General features: G+C 40.6%; 1 protein-coding gene across 7 annotated transcripts in view; it reads left to right on the forward strand.

Annotated features, from left to right (window-relative positions):
* ANKRD17 (ankyrin repeat domain 17) overlaps positions 1 to 22,066 on the forward strand; it is a 130,016-nt gene that overhangs the window by 43,107 nt on the left and 64,843 nt on the right. For all 7 annotated transcript variants that reach the window (XM_037896673.2, XM_037896675.2, XM_037896674.2 and 4 more), the window contains exons 2-3: positions 16,461 to 16,614; positions 18,401 to 18,557. In XM_037896673.2, coding sequence (XP_037752601.1) covers positions 16,461 to 16,614; positions 18,401 to 18,557 — 311 coding nt within the window. The remainder of the gene's footprint in view (positions 1 to 16,460; positions 16,615 to 18,400; positions 18,558 to 22,066) is intronic.

Genomic DNA, 22,066 nt, shown 5'->3' on the forward strand with positions numbered 1-22,066 from the left:
GATGCAGCTTCGCCGCTTCGATATCTCCCATGTAGCCGCTCTATCCCAACAGGAAAGAGCTCTCCCGTCGACATAATTAAAGCACCCCAAATTAGCAGTAATAGTTATGTGGGCAGGAGAGCCTTTCCCACCAACATAACACTGTCCACACCGGCGCTTCTGTCGGTGTAACCTATATCACTTTTGGGGTTGTTTTTTTTCACCCCCCTGGGCTAAAGTATACCAGCAAAAGTGCTAGTGTAGACATAGCCTGATATAGCTAAAGCAGTGCAACTTTATAGAGCAGCCCTTAGATTGTAAGCACTTTCAGGACACAGATGAGCTCTTACTGTGTGTAGAGTACTTAGCACATTAGAATTCCAGTCTTGGTTGGGGCCTCTAGGCTCTACTGTAGTATCAGTAATAGTGTATGAGTTTGTAAGCCTTTCTTTCATTTACACAATTAAATCAGGGCCGAAAACCTGGGGAGGGCAAAACCTGGAGAATAACTTCATAGTGTGACTGCAGGAGTGCTGTAGAAGCATGAATGAGTCCTGGAAGGAGGAGTTGTGGTCAGTTACAAACACTGTAGTCACTTTCAGGGACAGGGCGGAATGTGGACAAGCGGACTAGGCCACTGGGTGGTCAGCTGACTTATACCAGTATATCATAGGACAGCCAGAAAATATTAACTCTGTGTAATCAGGGACTTGGAATCAGAAAACCTTAACCTCTTAAAGGCTTATGCCCTCTGAATGGAAGCTTTCCAGATCTCTGTGCTTCTGGAAATTGCCCCATAAAAATCTGAGTATGCTCTGAGTTAAAAGATGAGTGAGGAAATATGTTATAATAATAATAATATTTATTATCCATAATAAACAGGCATATTAAGAGGGGAAAAACACATGTGGGATGAGTAAAGGGACAAAGAGAACATTCCTCCATCCTCAAGGAATGAGGAGCTGAAGGTTTGGGCTCACCTGAGAAAACTAACTTTTACCCATAGGAATAAAGGCACCTATCTTCCATCTCTGGATGGGGAGAATTTACTTAGTTAAGCAGCTTTCTTGTCACAGACTTTGCTGAACCTGCTTCTGGATCTCTTAAGGTTACATCCTCACTACTGAAAAAGGGTTTTTTTTCTACACTGAGATAATCTCAAAGTAAAATCCTAGTGGAGACAAGGCTCTTTAGTTTTAACCTTCATGTAGCCGCAGAGGTCAGCCTTATACATTGAGGTTAAAACTTCAATATCTTGTCTTCACTAGGATATTACATTGAGGTAGCTAACTCAAAGTAACTATCTTGATGTAAAAACAACTATTTTCACTGCCTCAAGATGCAGGGACAGGAAGTTTCTGGAGACAGTGTGACAGTGTTCTCCCATAACTATAATCAAGCACATCTCTTAGTTGTAGCAATGCAAAGAAAGAGTAGGAAACAACAATATTCTATAAAAAGTAGTTACACATGAAGGAAAGTGCTCAGGGAAAGTTAGGCAACCTCTGATTGTTCTAAATAACCCCATTCTCTCATTTATGGGAGTTAAATGTCTTAATACTTTACAGGAAAGCCTGAGGGAGTGAAACAGAAAATGGCTGCTCGAAGAGCTACAAAGATTGCATGATAATTCCTCTTAAAGGAGGGCTGTAGCAGGAGGCAAATTTAGAAAACAGGGTTAATCAAAATAGGGAACATTGTTTCAGACTGAGGCCTGATCTGCACTTAACATTTAGATAAACATGGCTGCCCCACTCAGGGGTGTGAAAAAGCCACATCACTGAGTTCTGTAGCTATGGTGACTAAACTGGTGCAGGTGCAGAAAGGTAGATGGAAGAGTGCTTCAGTCAATCTGGCTACCTTTGCTCGGGGAGGCAGTGTTCCTGCAGCAATGGAAGAACCATTTCTGTCATTGTAGGCTATGTCTACACAGCTGGCTTTATGTCAGCATAGCTACAGCAATGTCCCGTAGTGTAGACATGGCCTTAATGTATAGGCTTTGACAGAGGAAATCAGCTTAAGCTAAACTGTAATTGGGCACTTCCTGAAATAAGTGTGCACCTGGAACAGTCTTGTATCAAAATAACAAGTTGTGAACTAAATTGATTTAATTATTTCAGTGCAAGTTTGTGTGAAGACCCAGCCTTAAACTGACTGATCATTTTATCAGTGGTCTACCTATGTAGCAGAGTGTTCTGTTTATGGGTTAGAGACTTCTGTATTGAGAATTTATCCATTAAACCCATCCATGCAGTATATGATCAAGGCCAGAGGCAATGACAGGGAAACATGGATGGAGGTAGGGGAAAGAAGCTGCTTGGAAAGCTTCCCCCCCCCCCCCCCCTTCTCCTCCCTGAGCTTTTTTTTTTTTTTTTCCTTCTCCTCCCTGAACTCGCTTTCCCAAAGTTATTCACAAGCTTTGTTTTTGGCTGAAAGGGAGGATGAGGGAGGCATAACACCACTAGTGTTAGTCCCTTTTAAGTAAGCCCCAGTGGACCAAAGTTTAAATAGAGCTCTTTCCTGGCAATAACAGCCTTAACAGGAATAATGGTCTTAACTGAGGAGATCTTGTAGGTCCACCGTATAAAGATGGAGTCAAATCTGTTGTGCTTTTCTATAGGGATTTTATGCAGTTTAACATAGCCATTCGGAGTGGACTCTTTCTTCTACTGAGCTGTTCGGTACTCACTACCTGCTCCAAAGAGTTAAGTGCTCTTTCTAATGGGGAACCTTAGCAGAAGTGTCTCAGGCCCTGAGGTTTTTTTTTCTCTTTTGTATAACCAGCGCCTTAAGTGTAATCAAAATCCTAGTGTCAAAAGATTTGGATTCTGAGTTTCCAGGAGTCCGAGGAAGAAGATTCACACTCTGCAGAGGAGGCGGAAGAGACCTTTAGTTTTTAGATCTTTTGGGAAGCTTTGTTGTTGTTCACTAGAAGGGAAGCCCAGGGAGGACTGGGAAGAATCCAAAAAGCCATTTGTGTCTGTTAGGAGGGGCTTATTCCCAGGATACTGTAGTGTATCTGAATGAAGAGTCTGGTTAGCTAGAGGAGTCTCAGGTGTAGGCTCCCTCCAGGAATAATCCTTATAATAGCTGTAAGGAGCTGGTCATGGACTGTAATATGACCACACAAACACTCGTTAAGCAACATACATCTCCAAGCAGACGAGTGCTGTTTGACAGGACAGTTTTGAGAAGCCAGGGTTACTGGAGTCAAAGTGTTGCTGGATTTGGGTGACCAGTGCAGAGGATGAGGGCAGCAAGTTCGCAGGTGCTAGGTAGATCCCCTTCAACTAGTCTGGCCACATGTCTCATATGCCCTGTATTTGCCCATGTTTGTGCTAGACTTCACTCTCTGTAGAGAGCTAATTGGTCAGGTACTGAAGACTGCATGAGGAGATTCAGTCCAACCACTTAACATCGCTCCCTGGTCAGCAGAGACCCCAGATTGGGCAGTCTCCTGATGTTTTCAGGTAGCATAGCAAATCTGCATCAATGTTAACATTGTGGCTGCAACGTTAATCCTGTGGACCGTGGTCCAGGTAAGGATTGCGGGTAGGGAGTGGAGGAAAGGGACCAGGATAGTAGAGAGAGGAAAACTTCCAGCAAAATCTAAGGGCTCAGAGCCTGACTCCTCCAGCTTGGCACACAAGTAACAGATTTACTTTGATGACTTCCAGGGCTTATGTAGGGAGAGCAGTTTGAACACCAGAACTAAGAATGTTAGCAGCAAAAAGGGCCTAGGTGGGCGTGGTTAACCTGTCAATCAAGCTCCAGGCTAGCAGATTCTTTTGTTACTGGAAGTACTGTATATTTATTGTCTTATATTCAAATTGTCCATCTCAAACTAAAGTTTAAATTCTGCAGAAACTGGTTATTTTGGCAGGCCCAAATACAATTTGCTATGTTTCCTAATCACCATATAGCCCTATTTCAAGCCCTGTAATAATTATAAAATCTCTCTCAGATTTGATGTTTTCTGACTTACCTATAACTGGGGCCCTACCAAATTCATGGCCATGAAAAATGCGTCATGGACTGTGAAATCTGGTGTCCCCCTGTGAAATCTGGTGTTTTGTGTGCTTTTACCATATACTGTACAGGTTTTACAGGGGAGACCAGCATTTCTCAAATTGGGAGTCCTGACCTAAAAGGAAGTTGCAGGGGGGTTGCAAGGTTGTTCTAGGGAGGGTATTGCCATCCTTACTTCTGTGCTGCCTTCAGAGTTGGGTGTTTGGAGAGTGGCAGCTGTTGGCCGGGCACCCCACCAGCATCAGGTTAGAAGTAAGGGTGGCAATACCATACCATGCCACCCTTACTTCTGTGCTGCTACTGGTGGCGGTTCTGCCTTCAGAGCTGGGCTCTCAGCCAGCAGCCGCCTCTCTCCAGCTGCCCAGCTCTGAAGGCAGGGCCGCCGCCAGAAACAGCACAGAAGTAAGGGTAGGAGTACCACACACACTCTACAATAACCTTGCAAAGCCCCCTCCCCCGCCCATGCCTCTACAGTTCCAACACTCTGAAATTTCAGATTTAAATAGCTGAAATCAGGATTTTTAAGATTATAGATTTCATATGACCATGAAATTGACCAAAATGGACAGTGAATTTGGTAGGGCTCTACCTATGACATAGATTTAAATTGCATATACCAGGTTTGTAAATCTGTACTAATATATGATTGGAGTATAAGCATGTTAAATAAAACTTACTTTTCCGAAAAGCTGAGCGTAGTCCAAATTTTCATTCAAAGGGATGATGGGAGGCAGTTTGCGGGGGAGGGGGGGAACGGGGATTATCCTGCAAGGGTACAGCAGTTTCTTAAGAGTAAAATCATTCTGTTGGGCACATGGGATCCTTCATTGTATTCTTTGTTCCCATAAATGGGAAGGTGGGGCTGGGGAACTGTCTGCCTCCTAAGGAGTGTCTTACTAATTATCTGTTTATTTGAACAAATATTGCTTAACTGCAAAATTAACTTCAGCAAGAAAGCTTCACGTGTCATGTACGGACAAGCACATAATTGTCTATACGAACACCAGGATATACTAAGCTTTTAGAATTTTTTGGATCATCCTGGTAAATTGATGCCAGAAGCTTGGCTTCATTTCATTGGTGCTGCTGTCTGTCTCACAGAATAAGAGCTGCAGCATATCAGACTAAATGGGTGGTGTATTTGAGATGCAGAAATAATTGGTAGAATACAGCTATTTTTCCTTGCAACTTCACCATCTGTATAGCTGTTTGTATCTTTTTCCTTGTACTCAATGGAGAGGAGAGATTTGTTTGCATACACACCAACACTTTCTTTTTATATTCAGTAGAAACGGTGACACTGCAGTAATAATGCAGGTGTCCCTGCAGCAGGAGGACTGTTGGTGCCAGCCATTGATGCAGTGTTACACCACTTCAGCCTCACAGTCTGACCCTTCTGCTTTCCCCTTCTCTGTCAGCAATAAGAAAAAATATGCATTTTTGAATATATCAGCAAAATAGATTAGTAATATGCAAAAAAACCCCAACCCACACTTAAGAATTTTATACCAACACAGTTCCTACTTGCCTGATCTTAGAAGTGTGTGAACAAGAAAATTTAGCCTGTCATGTTTTAACAGAGCTGGTGTGAATTGTGATCATACTTATTTTTCAGTTTTCGTGAATTCCAAGTAACATGAAAACAAATATACTACTTTACCGTACATGAAGTGATCAGCATTGCAGGACTTTTGTGGATGGTTCTGCAGTGTTGTTGCCGGTATGGTGCCAGCTGCTGTGCTAAGAAAAATGGATTGGGCTGGGATAAAGAAGGATCCCATGTTATTGAACTATACTGCTCTGACCTTTAAAGAACTGTGAGACTGAAATAGGCCAGATTTTCTGCTGGTATAAATGCATGCTGGACCTGTTTCCACCAGCCAAGAATTTGGCCTGAAAACTTTATAAATTTTTTTAAATCAAGCTTACATAACAAGAATTCATCATCCTGTATCTTTACAATAAACTTAACAAAAGAAGTAGCAATTGTTTTTGGCTCTGCCTGTACTATATAATTCTAAAGGTCGCAAAGGTTTAAATGATTTTTTTATGATCATTTTAATATTTGCATCAGGAATTTTTTTAAATGAAAGATTAGCTTTGTGTTATGAAGATGCATTTGAAAATTTATATAATCATTTGTATTAAAGTTATAATAATCTATTGTAGATTTCTAAAAATATATAAACTAAGTTAAAACAAAGGAGAGAGGATAGGTACAAAGTTAGGCATTATGACTGCTTTATAGGGAAAAATTAAACTTCGTTGCATTGGGTTGTGTTCACACTTATTTCAGAACATCATTAAAGAGAACACTCAATCTTGGTATTCAACAGTCCAGATAGTTTTATTCCTTAACTCTTTGCCGATGTGACTAGTTTGATATTAGAATGGTAAGAACTCTGGGTCTAGTAACTTCAAAAGGTTACATCTGTATTGAGATAGTATAGATATGGAATTCCTCTTTGGCATGGAAAAAATAGGTGTCTCTGTGGAGAGAAATTCTTCTTCCCCTTTTGCCAGCCTGATGGGTATCTGAAACATGGGGGAAAAAATAACTGAAGTATAGTCCCGTGAATAATGAGCATACAACTACATTTGAAATACTTATTGTCTCCTGATAAAATTTTTTTTGCCTTTGTAATTAAAAGGTGGATATAGAGGGTGAAAGTTTCACTTAAAGTGGTAGTCCGTTAAATTAACATATGCTACCGTGGGATAATGCACCATAATGGGGACTGATAAGGTTTTAGTTGGGATAAAACATGGGCTTTGTTGTGCTAAAATATATTAAAATGAAATAGGACAATGGTCCCCAAACTGTGGGCTATGGAGGAATGTTTGGGGGGGAGGCACAGCAAGGCCTGGGCCAGCCCCCCCCCCGAGAGAGCAGGGAGGGAGTGTGACCCAGCTCCACTCGACCCCCAGCTCTGCTCTAGCCCTGCCCCCAGCTCCGCTCCAGCTGCAACTGAGCTCCCAGCCGTGGGGACCCACAGGTTCCATTACAGGTAAGGGGGCGTGGTGCGGCGCAACACGATAGGAAAAAAGTTCGGGGACCACTGAAATAGAACTATACAATATGTTTGTCATAACAGGATTTTACTTATATGGCTTGGTAAGGAATTTATTTTTCAAATAGGGTTTCACAGCATGTCTAATGGTATCCTAGAATTGACCTATATTTTTATTCAAATTATGAAGAATTTGAATTAGGTTCACTTGAGATTATGCAGACAAGTAGAACTAACTTATACTTATGAAATATATATTTGAACCATCCTATATTTCCATGAAATTTAATCATAAGGTACTGGAGTACTGAAATGTTTACCTTTTGGATGGTTATTGAATGGGATAATTTTTCCCTGAGATTCTTTTCCAGAATTTTGTCAGCTTTCACATTACATTGCTGTATTTTGATCCACTTTCTTCCATGAATCCCATGAGATACACCTTTAAGTGTTAAATAGATATATAAATAGTTCAAAATGAACTTTTTTGAATTAAAGATTTCATTGGATAAGTCCGCCTGAATTTGGCTTTTACTTCTCACAAGCAGAACTTGCATGTTTTATTCTTAGACAAATTTTTATATTATGAGATAAGAGAAAGTACAAAAATGTTCCGATTATACATGAATGCATTTCATCTGTAAGAAGTGTGTGCTACTAATGAACAACTTCAAAATTAGGCTTTTTAAAATAAATTGGAATCCTTGACTAGATACAATAATATAAAATACTGTTCTTTTACAATTACTTTCTCTGTTGGTAAAATTGGAGTCCCTGCAACATCTGGTAAGAAGTTCTATGTTCTTGACAGTGACTTCCAGAGCAGATCTGTTCAGTGTACTGAGAAGTTTTTGTAACTGTCCAGTCCTGCACACTCAGCCTAAAAGCTGGAGGTTAAACTTCATTGTGTCCTATTCACACATCATCCGTAATGAATTCTGTAGGTTAGATTCTGCTTTTGTTTACACCGGTGCAACTCCGTAGTCTTCTGCTGATGCTTTCAGTCCTGTGCAACTCTGGGCATAATTAGCAATATGCTAGGAAAGAACTAGCACTGGTGTCAGCTTGGGTATCCCCTCTCCTGCTCACACATACAAACTGTTCTGCCCTTTACCTGCTGTTCCATTTCCTCCTTCCTTTTAAAGACGATCCTGCAGTTGTGTGTTTCATGAGTCCTAAAAGTCTCCTCTGGCCAACTGTAGAGTGCAGGCTGTGAATAACTTATGATTTTTGAGGGGAAATCAGGGACTAATAATAAATGTACGCTATTGGATGCTTTTCTTCCTGACAAAGGTTCTAGAAACATTTTTGAACTGAAAGTTTAAATTATTTTTGACATAATTCCCCAGTGGCTGGAGGAGAAGGGGAATGGCCACGAGCTTTGTGGTTCAGAGGCCGACTTCACTGTTTCAGTAGGTGTGAGTTACTTAGCTAGTGTTTATCATAATTAGTAACTTGCAACTTTGTTTCTAGATACAGCATAAATACCATTTGTGGTCTTTTCTAGATAACAGATTGACAAGTAACTTCTTCCTACTGGAACTTTAAGAGCAAAGTTAAAACTTTAAGACACGTATGAAAAATTCTTCATTTTTGCTAAGAAATGTGAATCATTACAGTGTTTAACAATTTTGACACTACTTTGGAAAACAGAGTACTTTCTGAAAGGACAATGCTGTATTGCTTCCATTATTTGTTTCTAAACTGAAATGGTATATTCTTTGTTTTCAGTTTTTATTTTATTAAATTTTTCTCAGGAATATTATCAGTGTTTATTACTACAAAAACAGGTGAAAATCGATGCAAAAAACTATTAATACTTTTTCTGGGTAAATACTGGGGTTTATTTTGATAGACGGAAGGACCCGGGGCGGGAGGTATTCAGTAGATTAATGCTTTTGATGAATGGAATTCAATGTGGTTTGCTGCAGAACTAAAACAGAACTCCCAAAACACAATACCACCTCTGAGTTTAAGAAAACAATACATCTCTAATCCCCAAATAAAACTTTTCGTTTGAATAAACAGTTTACTGTTGTAGACTTAGAATTCTTAGCCTATAAATATTTACATTTAAGAATTGTGCCACACCATTTGCAGAGCATACACTCCACTTCAAAAGTTTTAAAAAACAAAAACAGGAGAAAGATGAATACTTCCTTGTGTTCCCATTTTAGTGTGTCAAATCTTTAAACCGTTATCTAACAGTTTGAAATGTGCATGTGGTGGGCATGAGATTCATCAGTACGTTCAGATGCACACACTACAGAACTTGTGTGCATGTCTGTTTGTTTGTTGTGTGTATCTTCTAGATAAGCGTTTCTCAAATGCGAGCACTGTGGCTGCATGTGGCCCACCAGGGGCTTTTCTTGCGGTCACAGCCTCCTGGGCAATGATTGGAGGGGAGGGAGCAAAGGAGAAGCCCTTCCCGCTCCCTCTTGCTCCTGGGTGCATCGCCTTGGTGTTGATTGCTGGTGCTGCCAGCAGCAATTGGGCCCTGCCCCCCTCTGGAGACACCTGGGGCACAACGCTGGAGGAGCAGGCAGCCAGTGAGTTCCCCATCTTCGCAGGAGTGTGGGGCTCAGACTTTGGGCTTCAGCCCTTGGGTTGCAGCATGGCAGTCTCTGGCCGTGGGGCTTCAGGCTCCAGTCCCAGGCTCCAGTCATGTGGCTTTCGGCTCAGTCCCGCCGCTGCCTCTCCCCCATCTAGGGTTTAATTTGTCCCCAGGCTTGGCAGGGCTGAGTAAGTCTGCTGTGAATAGTGATACTTGTATGTTTAATACCACTTTTCACAACAGACTTACTAGCTAGCAATAAATAAATTACAAAGATTTGGATGTGTATATGTGCATATTTATTTGTTTTTCCTAAAACTAATTAAGTATTTTAGGAAATAGTGGTGAGAGCTGCACCAGCAAGAGTTGATGGCCATACTCGAGGCCATCAAATAATTTGTCTGAGAACCCTGTTCTAGACTAATACATAGCCTTATTTCAACAGGTAGCTTTGATGTATACACAGAGTAACGTATTATCATAATACATATAGCTCATGCAATGTATTGTGTTTTCTTAATGAAACAAGTTTATTTTTTTTATATATTTGAATGATAGAAAAGTAGGGTGAAAATCGGGGGGGAGGGAGGGGAGAATACTTTTTGATTTATTTTTTTTTCTCCTTTCCCCTGGTCAAAATAGTTTTAAACTGAAAACAAAGGGGCTTACATATTCTCCAGGACTTGGCGCTGTAAAAAGTAAAGCATGAGTAAGTTAACTAGGCTTCATTTGATCTCTCAAGCTACTTGGATTTGTCAAAGAAAGAACTATATCCAAAGTCGATAGTGATCACATTTTAATTCCTGCTAAGAGAACTGTTTGCAACACTTTAAACAATTGCCACTAATTAAATAAACGGTCCCTTTCAGGCCAAAAATTCCTGTGGAGTCATCTCAAGGAAAATACAGTTAATTTCATATTCTCTTCTTGAAGGCTTTAATTCAGCACTAACTTGGTAGGTAGGTGGGGAAATTGTTTTTACAACTGATTTTAAGATTTTAAAATATAAATAAGGATTTTTAAAAATATGAATGAGTCTTTGCGTGACTGTTAGACAGATGATAGTCTTCTGTTATCTGTCTGCCACTTTTCTCATTGTAAACACTGCTTGAAGCACAGCTGGAAATTTGCATGGTATTTGTGTTACACATCAACACGTAACATAAGACACAGTTGAGCAAATTCACTAGTGATGTGCTGGTGAGAAATTGCTTTGGTTTCTAAATTACAACATTTTGCTGATGTACTTTTTCATCAGCACTTTTTCATTCCCGTTTCCCAGCTTTCAGATTGCATAACAAAATTTTGTAATACAAAGCAGAAATCTTGCTACATCCAGCGAAATGGAGTCAGTACCCTGCTGATTATCGTCTGCTTAAAAGCTGTGCAGTAACAACCAACTGACTAGTCTCGAAATAATAGATATAAGGATTTGTGCTAGCAAAACCAATCACTGAGCCTTGGAGACATATGCAAATGACAGAGAATCTGGTTTAAGAAAACAATTTTCAGTGCTCTGCTTTATATAAGAATGACTTGTTTTTTGTTTTCTTTATGCCTGCTGATTGCATTATAATTGCACTCCTGTGACGGAGAACATTGCAAGACAGATGCATAAACTGGTGCCATGGCTGCTCTGTGGATTGATGAGCAGAGCTATTTATGGAAACTGTTCTGATTATATAGATGTTATAGTTATTTATAATAGGCTTCTGTGGATTTGGAAGGTGGGGCTGTATAATAGCAATATATATTGGAAAGTCTGATAGTGGTGGTACTGTCATTGCTAACTTTAGAAATAATTCCTCAGTAAAAAGTGTGATAAATTAACTGAGCTCAGTGTTTTTTATTTTTGTCACCCATACTTTATGTTGTGGAACTAACTGTCATTGTGCATGACCCTGTGTGGAGGCAAAATATAAAAACATTGCTCACTGAGTATATTAAACATTCCAGAAAAGAACAAAATTAAAATATGACCATATATTAACTTACAGCACCTAAAATTATGCGAGGTGCTCAGAGTACAAAAAAGATTTGGTCCCTGCCTTAAGAACTCTTATCTAATTTCAGATATGATGTAATAAGAGTAGGAAGGAGGATGCAGGACGCTGTATGATCATTCATTTACTCATCAGAAGCGCATGAGCAATGTAGTTACACTTTTTTACATTTATGACACTGGTATAGTACGGCCAAGTATAAAGACTGATTAGGAACTACTAGCATGTTTTTTCATGCTGAGTGGTCTGTAGTTTTGGACAGCAGGTATGATCTAACTTCAGGGTTCAAATAGGATATTCATAATTTCAGACTCAGTGGGGTAGTATTCTCTAATTTAATTTCTAGATGCCAGCTTAGCTGGTTTTGCAACCATTTGGGGGTTTGATTTTGGGATTAATACTATTATTTCATCTGTAAAAACATTGTTTCTATGACAGTCATTCGTTAGACGGTTTTTGGGAGCTGTGCATTGAGGTTATGGGGCAGGGAAGACTAGGGATTTAGGGTACATCTATCCTGCAAAAAAAAAAAAAAAAAAAAAAGGTGAGTTCTTAATTTTGGTTCACTAACTTCGAATCGAGTTAGCTTAAAATAAAAGTGAAGACTCGTCTGTCTTCACTGTTGTTTTTACCCAAGTTAACTAACCTGGGTTAAGAAATAAACCTTTTTTTGCAGGGTAGACATACCCTTAATGTGTAATAGGAAGGTGTAAGTGAAAACTCACTCTGGGTATGTCTTCACTGACGAATTAACTTGGGCTAGAGCCCTGACTCCACCAGGAGATACAACTAAAGGAAGAAGTCTATCTCCTAGTCCATTGTCTAGCCTTGGTTTCCCTCCAGCAGAACCATTGATACCACCACTTGATTCAGAATTGGCATTTTCTCTCTTGGGAGACTCTAAAGTACTCAACCATCAGACGTCTCCTCTGAGGCATGCCTTCCCAGACAGGGGACCCAGACCAGTTTGGAGCCATCCTCCATCACATTACCTGCCTTGGAACTGTGGGTGGGTACCCCATGCCGTGGAGATCTCTGCAGCCACCTGTGACCCATGTTCCTGGCCATATTGGGGACCGTGGTACGCGTACCAACCTGTGGAGGGAACACTATCTGCTAGGGTGTCAGTCCACCCTTCCTTTCCAAGAGGACAGCCAGAGCTTCCTCATGCCCCATTGAAAGAGAAGGAGTATGAGCAGGATCCAGTGAGATTGTCCTCGTTGTCTCCAGATGAAGCAGTCACCCCTGCATCTCCATCTCACTCCATCTGCATCTCCATCATCACTCTCTGATCCCTGGGGGTATATAGACTTGCCCCGAAGAGAAAGTTCCACATGACATCATACAAGCCTAGACTGATGGCTCAAAAGTTTTACCACCACCGACCTTGTAAGGCACCCATAAAAGGCAACAGGTTCATTTTCCCTGCACCTTCTGCAGAAACATCATCGTCCCAATCCCAGCCTCCATTGAAATGATATTTTTGATGGGAGTTGGAGAGTGCAAACCAATGATGCTAACACTTACGGATTCCCACATACATTTTCCTTCCCACACTAGGAATGCAGAAACAGACAAGTGGGTACTAAATATCATCCATTCTGGCTATGCGATGAAATTTCCCTACCTGTCCCCCTCCCCATTACCACCCCTTTTCAGGGCCATTCTCACAAGGAGATTCTCAAACGAGAAGTAGAATCCTCCTTGCAGCGAGGAGTAATAGAATGGGTACCTGATCAGCACCAAGGAAAGGGGTTTTTACTCACCTTACTTACTAGTATCCAGAAAGAACAGTGGAGGGAGACCATCCTCAATCTCCACTATCTCAACCGCTTTATTCACAAGCAGAAATTTTGCATGGTTACCCTGGCATTTTATAATCCGATCCCTAGAAAAAGGTTTGTGGTTTACAGCTCTCAGTATGAAGGACATGTATTTTCACTTGGTCATTCACCACACACTCAGATGCTTTCTCAGATGCATAGTTGGGCCCAACCATTTTCAATACAGAGTATTGTTTATTAACAAAAGAAGATAGGATTTTAAATGAGTTCAGGTATAAGAGAGAGAGTTTAGAAAGGGTTACAAGCAAATAAAAGTGAAAACACATCTAAAAGTAAAACTTAATCTAGCAAGTTTGGTTCAAGACTTCCAGCAAGATGGTGACTAAATAAGGGAGCTCTCCTAGTGCTGTAAAAAACCCACCCCCATGAGGGTCTACCTCAAATCTACATCATCCTTGTTTTGAAGCTCTCTGAAGTCTGCAAAGCTTTCTTACTAATTGCAGAAAAGATTCCACTAGAAAATTCTAGGCAGCTAAGTGGAAGTGTTTCTCCGGACACAACAGAAACTTACATCCCCAGAGGCCGTGGGTATTGCCTTATTCTGGACTATCTTCTTTCCCTGGAAACAACATCAAGCCTTCCCATCAACTCTTTATGGATCCACCTGGCACCAATCCATGCATACCACCCACCTGCATATGGTAATTTAATTCTCACTCATTCACTGATTACCAGATTCTGTAAGAGTCTGATCAGAACCTTTCCACCAGTAAGGAAGCCTACTCCTCAGTGGGATATAAACTTTGTTCTTCTGGTGCTTACTAAGCCTCTCATCGAACCACTAACTACATGTTCCATGTCTCTATCTGTGCAGGTTGCGTTCCTGATCACAATGATTTCAGCCAGGAGAGTGGGTGAGCTTGTAGCACTGATGGTGGACCCTCCTTATGCTATTTTATATGGAGACAAAGTCTCGTGTTTACATCCAAAGTTCACCCCAGAGCAGTTTGAGTTTCACCTGAACCAGTCAATCCACTTACTTGTGTTCCCCCTCCATCCGCAAAAGCACATGCATCTGAAAAAGAGAGGAGACTTCATTCCCTCTATGCAACGAGCCCTGTCCTTTTACCTGCAAAGAACAAAAGCAATCAGAAAATCTCTCGATTTATTGCCATAGCTGAAAGTTTGAGGCCAATCTGTTTCCTCTCAGAGGATCTATATCTTACTCTTCTATAAGCGGTCTAATTTTTCTCCCCCTCCTGGGGATGAGAGAGAGCACAAGTGGTATCAATGGCATCGCTTCAAGAAATACCTCTTCTTGACATTTGCAGAGCAGCTATGTGGATTCCATCCACACATTTGTGAGATATGCTTTAGTTCAAGCCCATTATTCCCCCATTCTGTATTTGGTCATTTGACCAAAGCACCCAGCATTTGTCTTTGCTGAATTTCATTTTGTTGTCTATTGCCCAGTTCTCCAATTTATCAAGATCCCTCTGAATTTTAGCTGTATCCTCCAGAGTTTTTGCAAACCCCATCCTGCCCAAGGTTTGTGTCATCTGCACACTTATCAGTTTGTTCTCTATATTCCTATATCCAGGTCATTAATAAAGACGCTAAATAACACAGATCCCTCCCAATTCAGTTTTTTTACAATGAAAGGAGTTAAAGTAGCTCTTGGGCCACACACCATTGAGTAAAGGGCATTCATTCTCATGGGTGGCTTTAGAGCAGGAAGTACAGCGGTGGAGGAGTTGTTGGGAAGTAGAAATGAGGACCAGGCTGGGGGAGCCTCACTTCCTGAAAACAAATAGGAAGCTAACAGAAATTTATACATGTCTTATGAGTGATTTATAACAGAACAATAGATCTGTGTGAAATTATTTGTGCGAGATATGTCGCCTTTCCTGGAGTATTTGGCCTTTATATTTTGTAAAGAAAATTAAAGGTAATGGAAACCTGCAACCATGTGAGGGTATAACACATTTTATTAATAAATCAGAGTTTAATTAAGTTTATGCCATACCTACTTGTAACTTGTCTGTTAGAGTCGACTTCATTATTTTGTTTAAAAAAATCTGTGTAACCTGTCTTTAAAAAATGTCAATATTGGACTATTTGCAGCCTATTTGAGGGCAGCAGCCAGAGTTGTTTTTTTTAAACCCTCAGATTATCCTCTATTTTTATGTGCTGGGCATAAAAATAGCTTTGATGAAATGATCTAGATTTAATCAGAAAGCGGGGGTGGGCGGAGTAGGCATCTAATGTCAAACTTTTAAATTTCAGACCATTTAAAACTTCAAAGCTTTTCTACCCAAATAGCTCTTTCCTCTGCAAAAGGTAACTGGGACACAGCATCCTGTTGAAGTCAGCCTGGTATTTTTCACTTTTGTGTCAACAAATCCAAGTATAGTCCAGAAGTTCCAGTGCAGTGAATGTTTTTGGCTTTGAGTTATGTTTCATTTGACTTTTGTAATAAAAAATCCATAACACATTCATTAAAGGCTGAAAATATAACGTGCATGGTCTGGACAGAGACTGTGATGATATTTGTACCCCATTTGTCTTGTGTAAATGTAGTAGGCAGTACCTATGAGAGAAATACATATTTATATGCCTCTTATCTGGCAATCTGTTTCACTTCATGACTAATACTAGTTGTAGTTCTGCGGAGGTAAAGTCTAGTCTAAAATGTTACTTGATGTTTTTGTCTCCATGTAAATTTCTCCAGCATTTATACTTTGGTTCACAACTTTTAATGCTAATTAAGATTTAAGCCTAAAACAATTTAATGTAAAATGGTATCTACTGGTTACCAATTGTAGAGCAATGTTTACAGTTTTTAATTTATGAAATAATTATGTAGAATTTTGAGAAGTGTTCAGGATTGGCTTAATTCTGCTTCCATGGAAGGAAAACTCCTAGTAACCTCAGAGGGAACAGAATTATGCGAACACAAGTGCTTCTGAAAATGTTATTTGTTAAGAGACAATCACTGCACCTTTTGATTTAAAAAAAAAAAATGTATGAATGGACTTTAAAATTACAGAATTAAGGATTGGAATTTTATTAAGGCTAATGTGTTCTTTTTTCTTTCTAGGTGGAGTCATTCATTTTGGATCAGGATGATTTGGAAAATCCAATGTTGGAGACTGCTTCCAAATTGCTTTTGTCTAGTACTGCTGATGGTGCTGACTTGAGGACAGTAGACCCAGAAACCCAAGCTAGATTAGAAGCTTTACTAGAAGCTGCAGGTAAGTACTCATGTCTTTTAAGGGCTCAGTCCTGCAACCCTTACTCCTGAGACCATAATGGGTCTGCTTGCATAAGTACTAATCTTCATGTGTAAGTGTGGCAGTCTTGGGGCTTAATGAATGCAGTGTGAACTTTCAGTGGTGTGAAAATTATTTTGCAGGGGGGATGGGACTAATTAAAATACATTCCTTTCCAAAAGCATTTGAAAATGCAGGAAAAAGAAATGTCCTGATATCATTCTCTGTTGACTACAGAACTCCACTTTATTTTATTTGTAATATATTTATATGATGCTAGTAAAGCTCAATTAATTTCCCCACCTCCCATTTCGGAATTATTTCCCACGTGCAAGGCCACACTTCAGACTGAGAGTGAGTGAAAGTACTCTGTCTGAATTATAGAGCTTGTGTTTTACTTTTGTTTCTGTAGTTGCCCTGGTTAAGACTCCTCCTTTCTAGGTCTTTAACCATATCTTCTATGTGGGCTTTATTTTATTTTATTTTTTAATGGAAAGGATGGCTACCCTCTTAGCTCTCCCTGTGAAGGAAGTAGAAATCAGTGCCCACCATTTATCAGCCTCTTTTTTTTCTGTAAGGTAGCTCTCCTGTAATAGAGTAGCCTCCAGTTCAGTTTTTCCTTATTTTTATTTATATTTGAGTTCCTTACCAAAATTATATTGCAAGCTTTAACAAACAGAATAGTCATCCCCAAAAGCTTAACATATCTACTTGCAAAGGTGGTGGTAAGCTTAACTTCTTAATGGGGTTGATTCATTGTGCTGTCAGGATCCAGGCAATGGGTCCCCACTGGTGGAAAATCCCCCCCTAGAACAGTGAGGCAAATACATTTGTCAGCAACCTCATCTCCACTGGGAAGAGAGAGAGCTGTTCAGTGCCGTTCAGAAAGTGAGTGGGGCTAGCCAGACAGGGTGTGAAACTAGTGTTCCAGGGAGAAGTGCTGATGGAGCACAAATCCTGAGCAGCCTCAACCACAGGGCTCCATGGAGTTCTGGCCAGAACTTAGCTTCTCACGTCCTGAAACATTTATGTACTATTTTTAATAATTAGAACACTAATATTAATTTGGGGTTGTTTGGTCTCAGATCAGAGATGAAATTTTTCTTGAAAGCTTTATAGAAACCTGTACAACTGTTTGTCTTCCAGAGGTGGTACAGATGAAAAATGCCTGTTTTTATAAAGAAATGTTTAGGATACCTAAAAAGAAATGACAGGTTTCAGAGTAACAGCCGTGTTAGTCTGTATTCGCAAAAAGAAAAGGAGTACTTGTGGCACCTTAGAGACTAACCAATTTATTTGAGCATAAGCTCAAGCTGTAGCTCACGAAAGCTTATGCTCAAATAAATTGGTTTAGTCTCTAAGGTGCCACAAGTACTCCTTTTCTTTTTTTAAAAAGAAATGCTTAGTTTTAAAACTTGGAATGTGCAAATTGCCCACTGAGGTCTTGTTTTGAAATTCAGTTGAAAAAAAAACATTTACAGCATACAGTTTTCAGTAACTTAAAATCACTCACTGTTTGGTCTTTTAAGGGAGTTGTCACTTTTGTGCTGTCATCGTGAATGCAGTTATGTTACAGGATCATTGTTCAAATTGTCTAAAGTCATTTTAAAAAAACATAAATGTCCAGTGTACCTGAAATTTTCCCTATGCAATCAGTATTGGAATGGTTTCTGCTAACATATTGTATGGACTGAATTTACACTTTCTTTGTTACTTTTGTTTTCCTTTTTCGGTGTACGTATCCACTTGTCATAAATTGGAATGAAAGGAATAGGTAAATTATCCACCGCTGACGGTAAAGCATTTGCAGATCCCGAGGTGCTTCGTAGACTGACTTCCTCGGTCAGCTGTGCGTTGGATGAAGCTGCTGCTGCACTTACCCGAATGAGAGCGGAAAGCACAGCAAATGCAGGGCAGACGGACAAGTAAATAGATCTTTTGCATTTTTTTCCCTGCCACTTAAAACACATTCTTTATTGGTGTCTCCTTTCTTTCGCTATACAACAATGACATAGTTGTTGAGCTTGAACTGGCTTCAGATTGTCAATTCTGAGCATATACTTCGGGCTTTTTATTTAATCCATTTGGCACTAAGAGCTTTCCAGGTGGGAAATGTAAAATGCTTTTGCATGGGGTACTGGGAATTTATTGACATCAGTACTAAAAGCGTTAACGCATTCAAGGAAAATTCGTACTTCACTACCTTAGACATAATTTCAAATGTCAAACAAAATCTAGTAGGCTCTGAGCCTGCTATGGTAGTGTGCTTTCCTCTTCAAATTTCTTCAGGAGATGACGACTCCTGAAACTAGTGGAAGATTTTAAATATTTTTTCTATTGCCCACTTCCTTATTTTTATTGATTTATTTTTAAAAAGAAAGTGGTTAATATAAATGGTGAAGTAGGGTTGAGGAACAAATAAGATCAAGATCCTTCTATGGCTTTTTTAAGTTAAGGAAGGAAGTTGTGGTCTTATGGTTAGGGCAGTGGAGTGGGACTTGGGAAGTGACTTCTGATCTTGGCTCTGCCATACTTCTTGTGGAACCTTGGACAGGTCTCTTAATCTGTCTCTGTTCCCAGTCTTCTGCTTATACGTTACACCCCTGTCTCACACTTAGTCTTCTTTATTTAGAATACAGGCTCTTCAGGGTTGGGACTATGCTTTTGGGGTGTTTGTATATCCTCTAGCATGATGCAGCCATGGTGTTGGTTGCAGCCTCAAGGCGCTACTGTAATACATATACAATGGCAAAAAACTCAGCAGTGCCTCAGTATGCCCCATTAACAAACATTACCTGTACTCTGCCAATCCCACAGGTTTTGAAATGTACAAGCTTTTCACCTCCTTTTAGGATCCATTCATTCTCACCCACAAGATTCTCACTAACACTATTAAAGGACAAAAAGGGAGTTGCCACCTTCCCTCTAGCCCAGTGGTTCTCAAACTTTTGTACTGGTGACCCCTTTCACATACCAAGCCTCTGAGTGCGACCCCCCCTCCCCCATAAATGAAAAACACTTTTTAATATATTTAATACCATTTAATACCATTATAAATGCTGGAGGCAAAGCGGGGTTTGGGGTAGAGGCCGACAGCTCGCAACCCCCCATGAAATAACCTTGCAACCCCCATGAGGGGTCCCGACCCCCAGTTTGAGAACCCCTGCTCTAGCTGCTTTGAGCAACGTCTCAATACGCACATAGATGGGCCCTTGAGATTCTAGAGCTTCCAGGTCCTCACATACACTCTCTCACGCTAGGGTGTGTCTACACTGCAGTTAAAAACCCATGGCTGGCCCGTGTCGGCTCACTCAGGCTCATGAGATTTGGGCTTAGAGGCTGTTTTATTGTGGTGTAGATGCTCGGGCTGGGGTCCTATTTCTGGGACCCAGGATCCTGGCCTCTTGCAGGCTATGCTGCCGTTACAGTCCTTTAGCCCAAGCCCTGTGAGCCAGAGTTAGCTGACACAGGCCAGCCACGAGTGTCTAATTACACTGTAGACATGCCCTTAGCCAACTTCTTAGAAAAACTCTCAAAGGTACAATTTAAGAACCATTTCGCAGCCTTTTGCACCTCCCCTATGCGTACTCCCCAGATATCTCAAATGTCCATTTTCGCTTAACCATCATTAGAGCATTAGTTCTCTCATATTCCATCTCACAGCTGACAAGATCCTCAGTGATAAAAGCTGTATGTCCTGCTGCAGACACAACCTACACAATTCTGCAACGAAATGATGTACACTGGATCCTGAAGGTACACATGCAGCTCTTCCTTTTGCTCTTACACATTGACAGGTGCAAAATAGATTTCCTCATGTCAGAATCACAGCTCTGTAACACGCCTCAAAGTATTCATCTCTGTTCCTCATATCACAAACACACCTTGACCAAGCAGGCTCAATCACTGCCCCATCTGACACACTCCCCACACGGGAGAGTATACACATAGTTCCCATTGGCTACCCTCATCTCCAGAGGAATGGGGGGAAAGTGTGTGTTGAAATCCTGTGGGTGAGAATGGGTCCTAAAAGAAGGTGAAGAGCTTATATGTTTCAGCAACTGGGATAGGTAAAGTAAAGTTGTGTGTGTTAACGGGACATATTGGAACACAGCTGAAAGAGGGCAGAGTTAAGATTGCCTGGGCAACCTTAACTGTGCATTTGCTGTTTTTTCAGAAGCTTGAGTTTTGCTCAACTCAGCATTCTGGAATGTGATGTCATATCACCAAGTAACCTTAACTCTGCGTTAACGTAGTTTTTTTGCCATTGAATTTCCTGAGTGTTTTTTTTTTTTTTAAGGAAGAGATGTGTGGTTGGTAGGAGTAAGTAGTCATTTAGGCAGTTACACATATGTCCTGCAGTTTGCATACCAACCCGGCCCCTCCCCACAATCAGCTGGGCCCCACCAGCCCTGCATCGGCACCTCCCCATAGTCATGCCCCTGATCCATTCAGTGCGGTTCCCCTGTCCAGCCTGTCCCCAGCTTGCAGTGCTGGGGTCTGGGTACAATAGTGAACTCATCTACCTGAAGTCTTCACTTCCTGATATACAGACATTTCTGTTGACATTATTTCTCCCCCTTCTATAACTGGACTCATGTGTTGTGCCTGGAACGAAGGACAACTATGTTAGAATGGGATGGTGTTCCTGGTCATGTTTCTGAGGGTTGGAAGGTAGCAAGGCCAGCAAGAGAAATAACACAGGGTTTCTGTTCCAAAATATTGACAGTTTTATGTTTGAGAGAAAGATCCTCTGACCCCGTCCAGTAAATCCACCCCATTTCCGAGAAACAGTAAAGTGTCAGAGCTAGTAATGTTTCTATGCCATACTGTATGCATTTTCCGTTCAGTCGTTTACCCTCCAATTTCCTGTTTGAGGTTCTTCCAGTATTTACTTATAGCTTTCATATTGTTGTGGTAGCAATTATTCAGATGCCCAACCAAATCAGAGAAAACTCTGTCAGCTCCTGGAGACACATCTCTGTGGTCCAGATCTGCTTTTATTGATTCTATGTGGCGTATACCAGGAGTAAAGCCCAGATCGTTTCTGCCTAAATGAATCACCACAGTGTTTGGTAGATGACAACCTCATCAGCAGGGATCCTAGTTTCCCATCATAAAAAACCCCAAAATTCTTTGATTTAAAAAAACATAAAAATCCGCATTTTTCTGTGATTTGAAATGAAACGCTGAACTTTAGTTTCCCTAGCCACATTATACAGTGGGACCCTGTTTATCCAATCTGGCTGGGACCAGGGCCAGATTGGATATGCAAAAATTCACATAATTCGGAGAATGGGCAAAGAACTTCAGCCCCGGGATGCTGAAGCTCTTTGCCCATTCTACGGATTATCTGAATTTTTGCTTGTCCGATTTGGCCCCAGTCCCAATTAAATTGGATAAACGAGGTTCCGCTGTAGTTAACATATGATTT

This window comes from Chelonia mydas, chromosome 4 (assembly GCF_015237465.2).
Source record: "Chelonia mydas isolate rCheMyd1 chromosome 4, rCheMyd1.pri.v2, whole genome shotgun sequence".
Classification (NCBI taxonomy): domain Eukaryota; kingdom Metazoa; phylum Chordata; order Testudines; family Cheloniidae; genus Chelonia; species Chelonia mydas.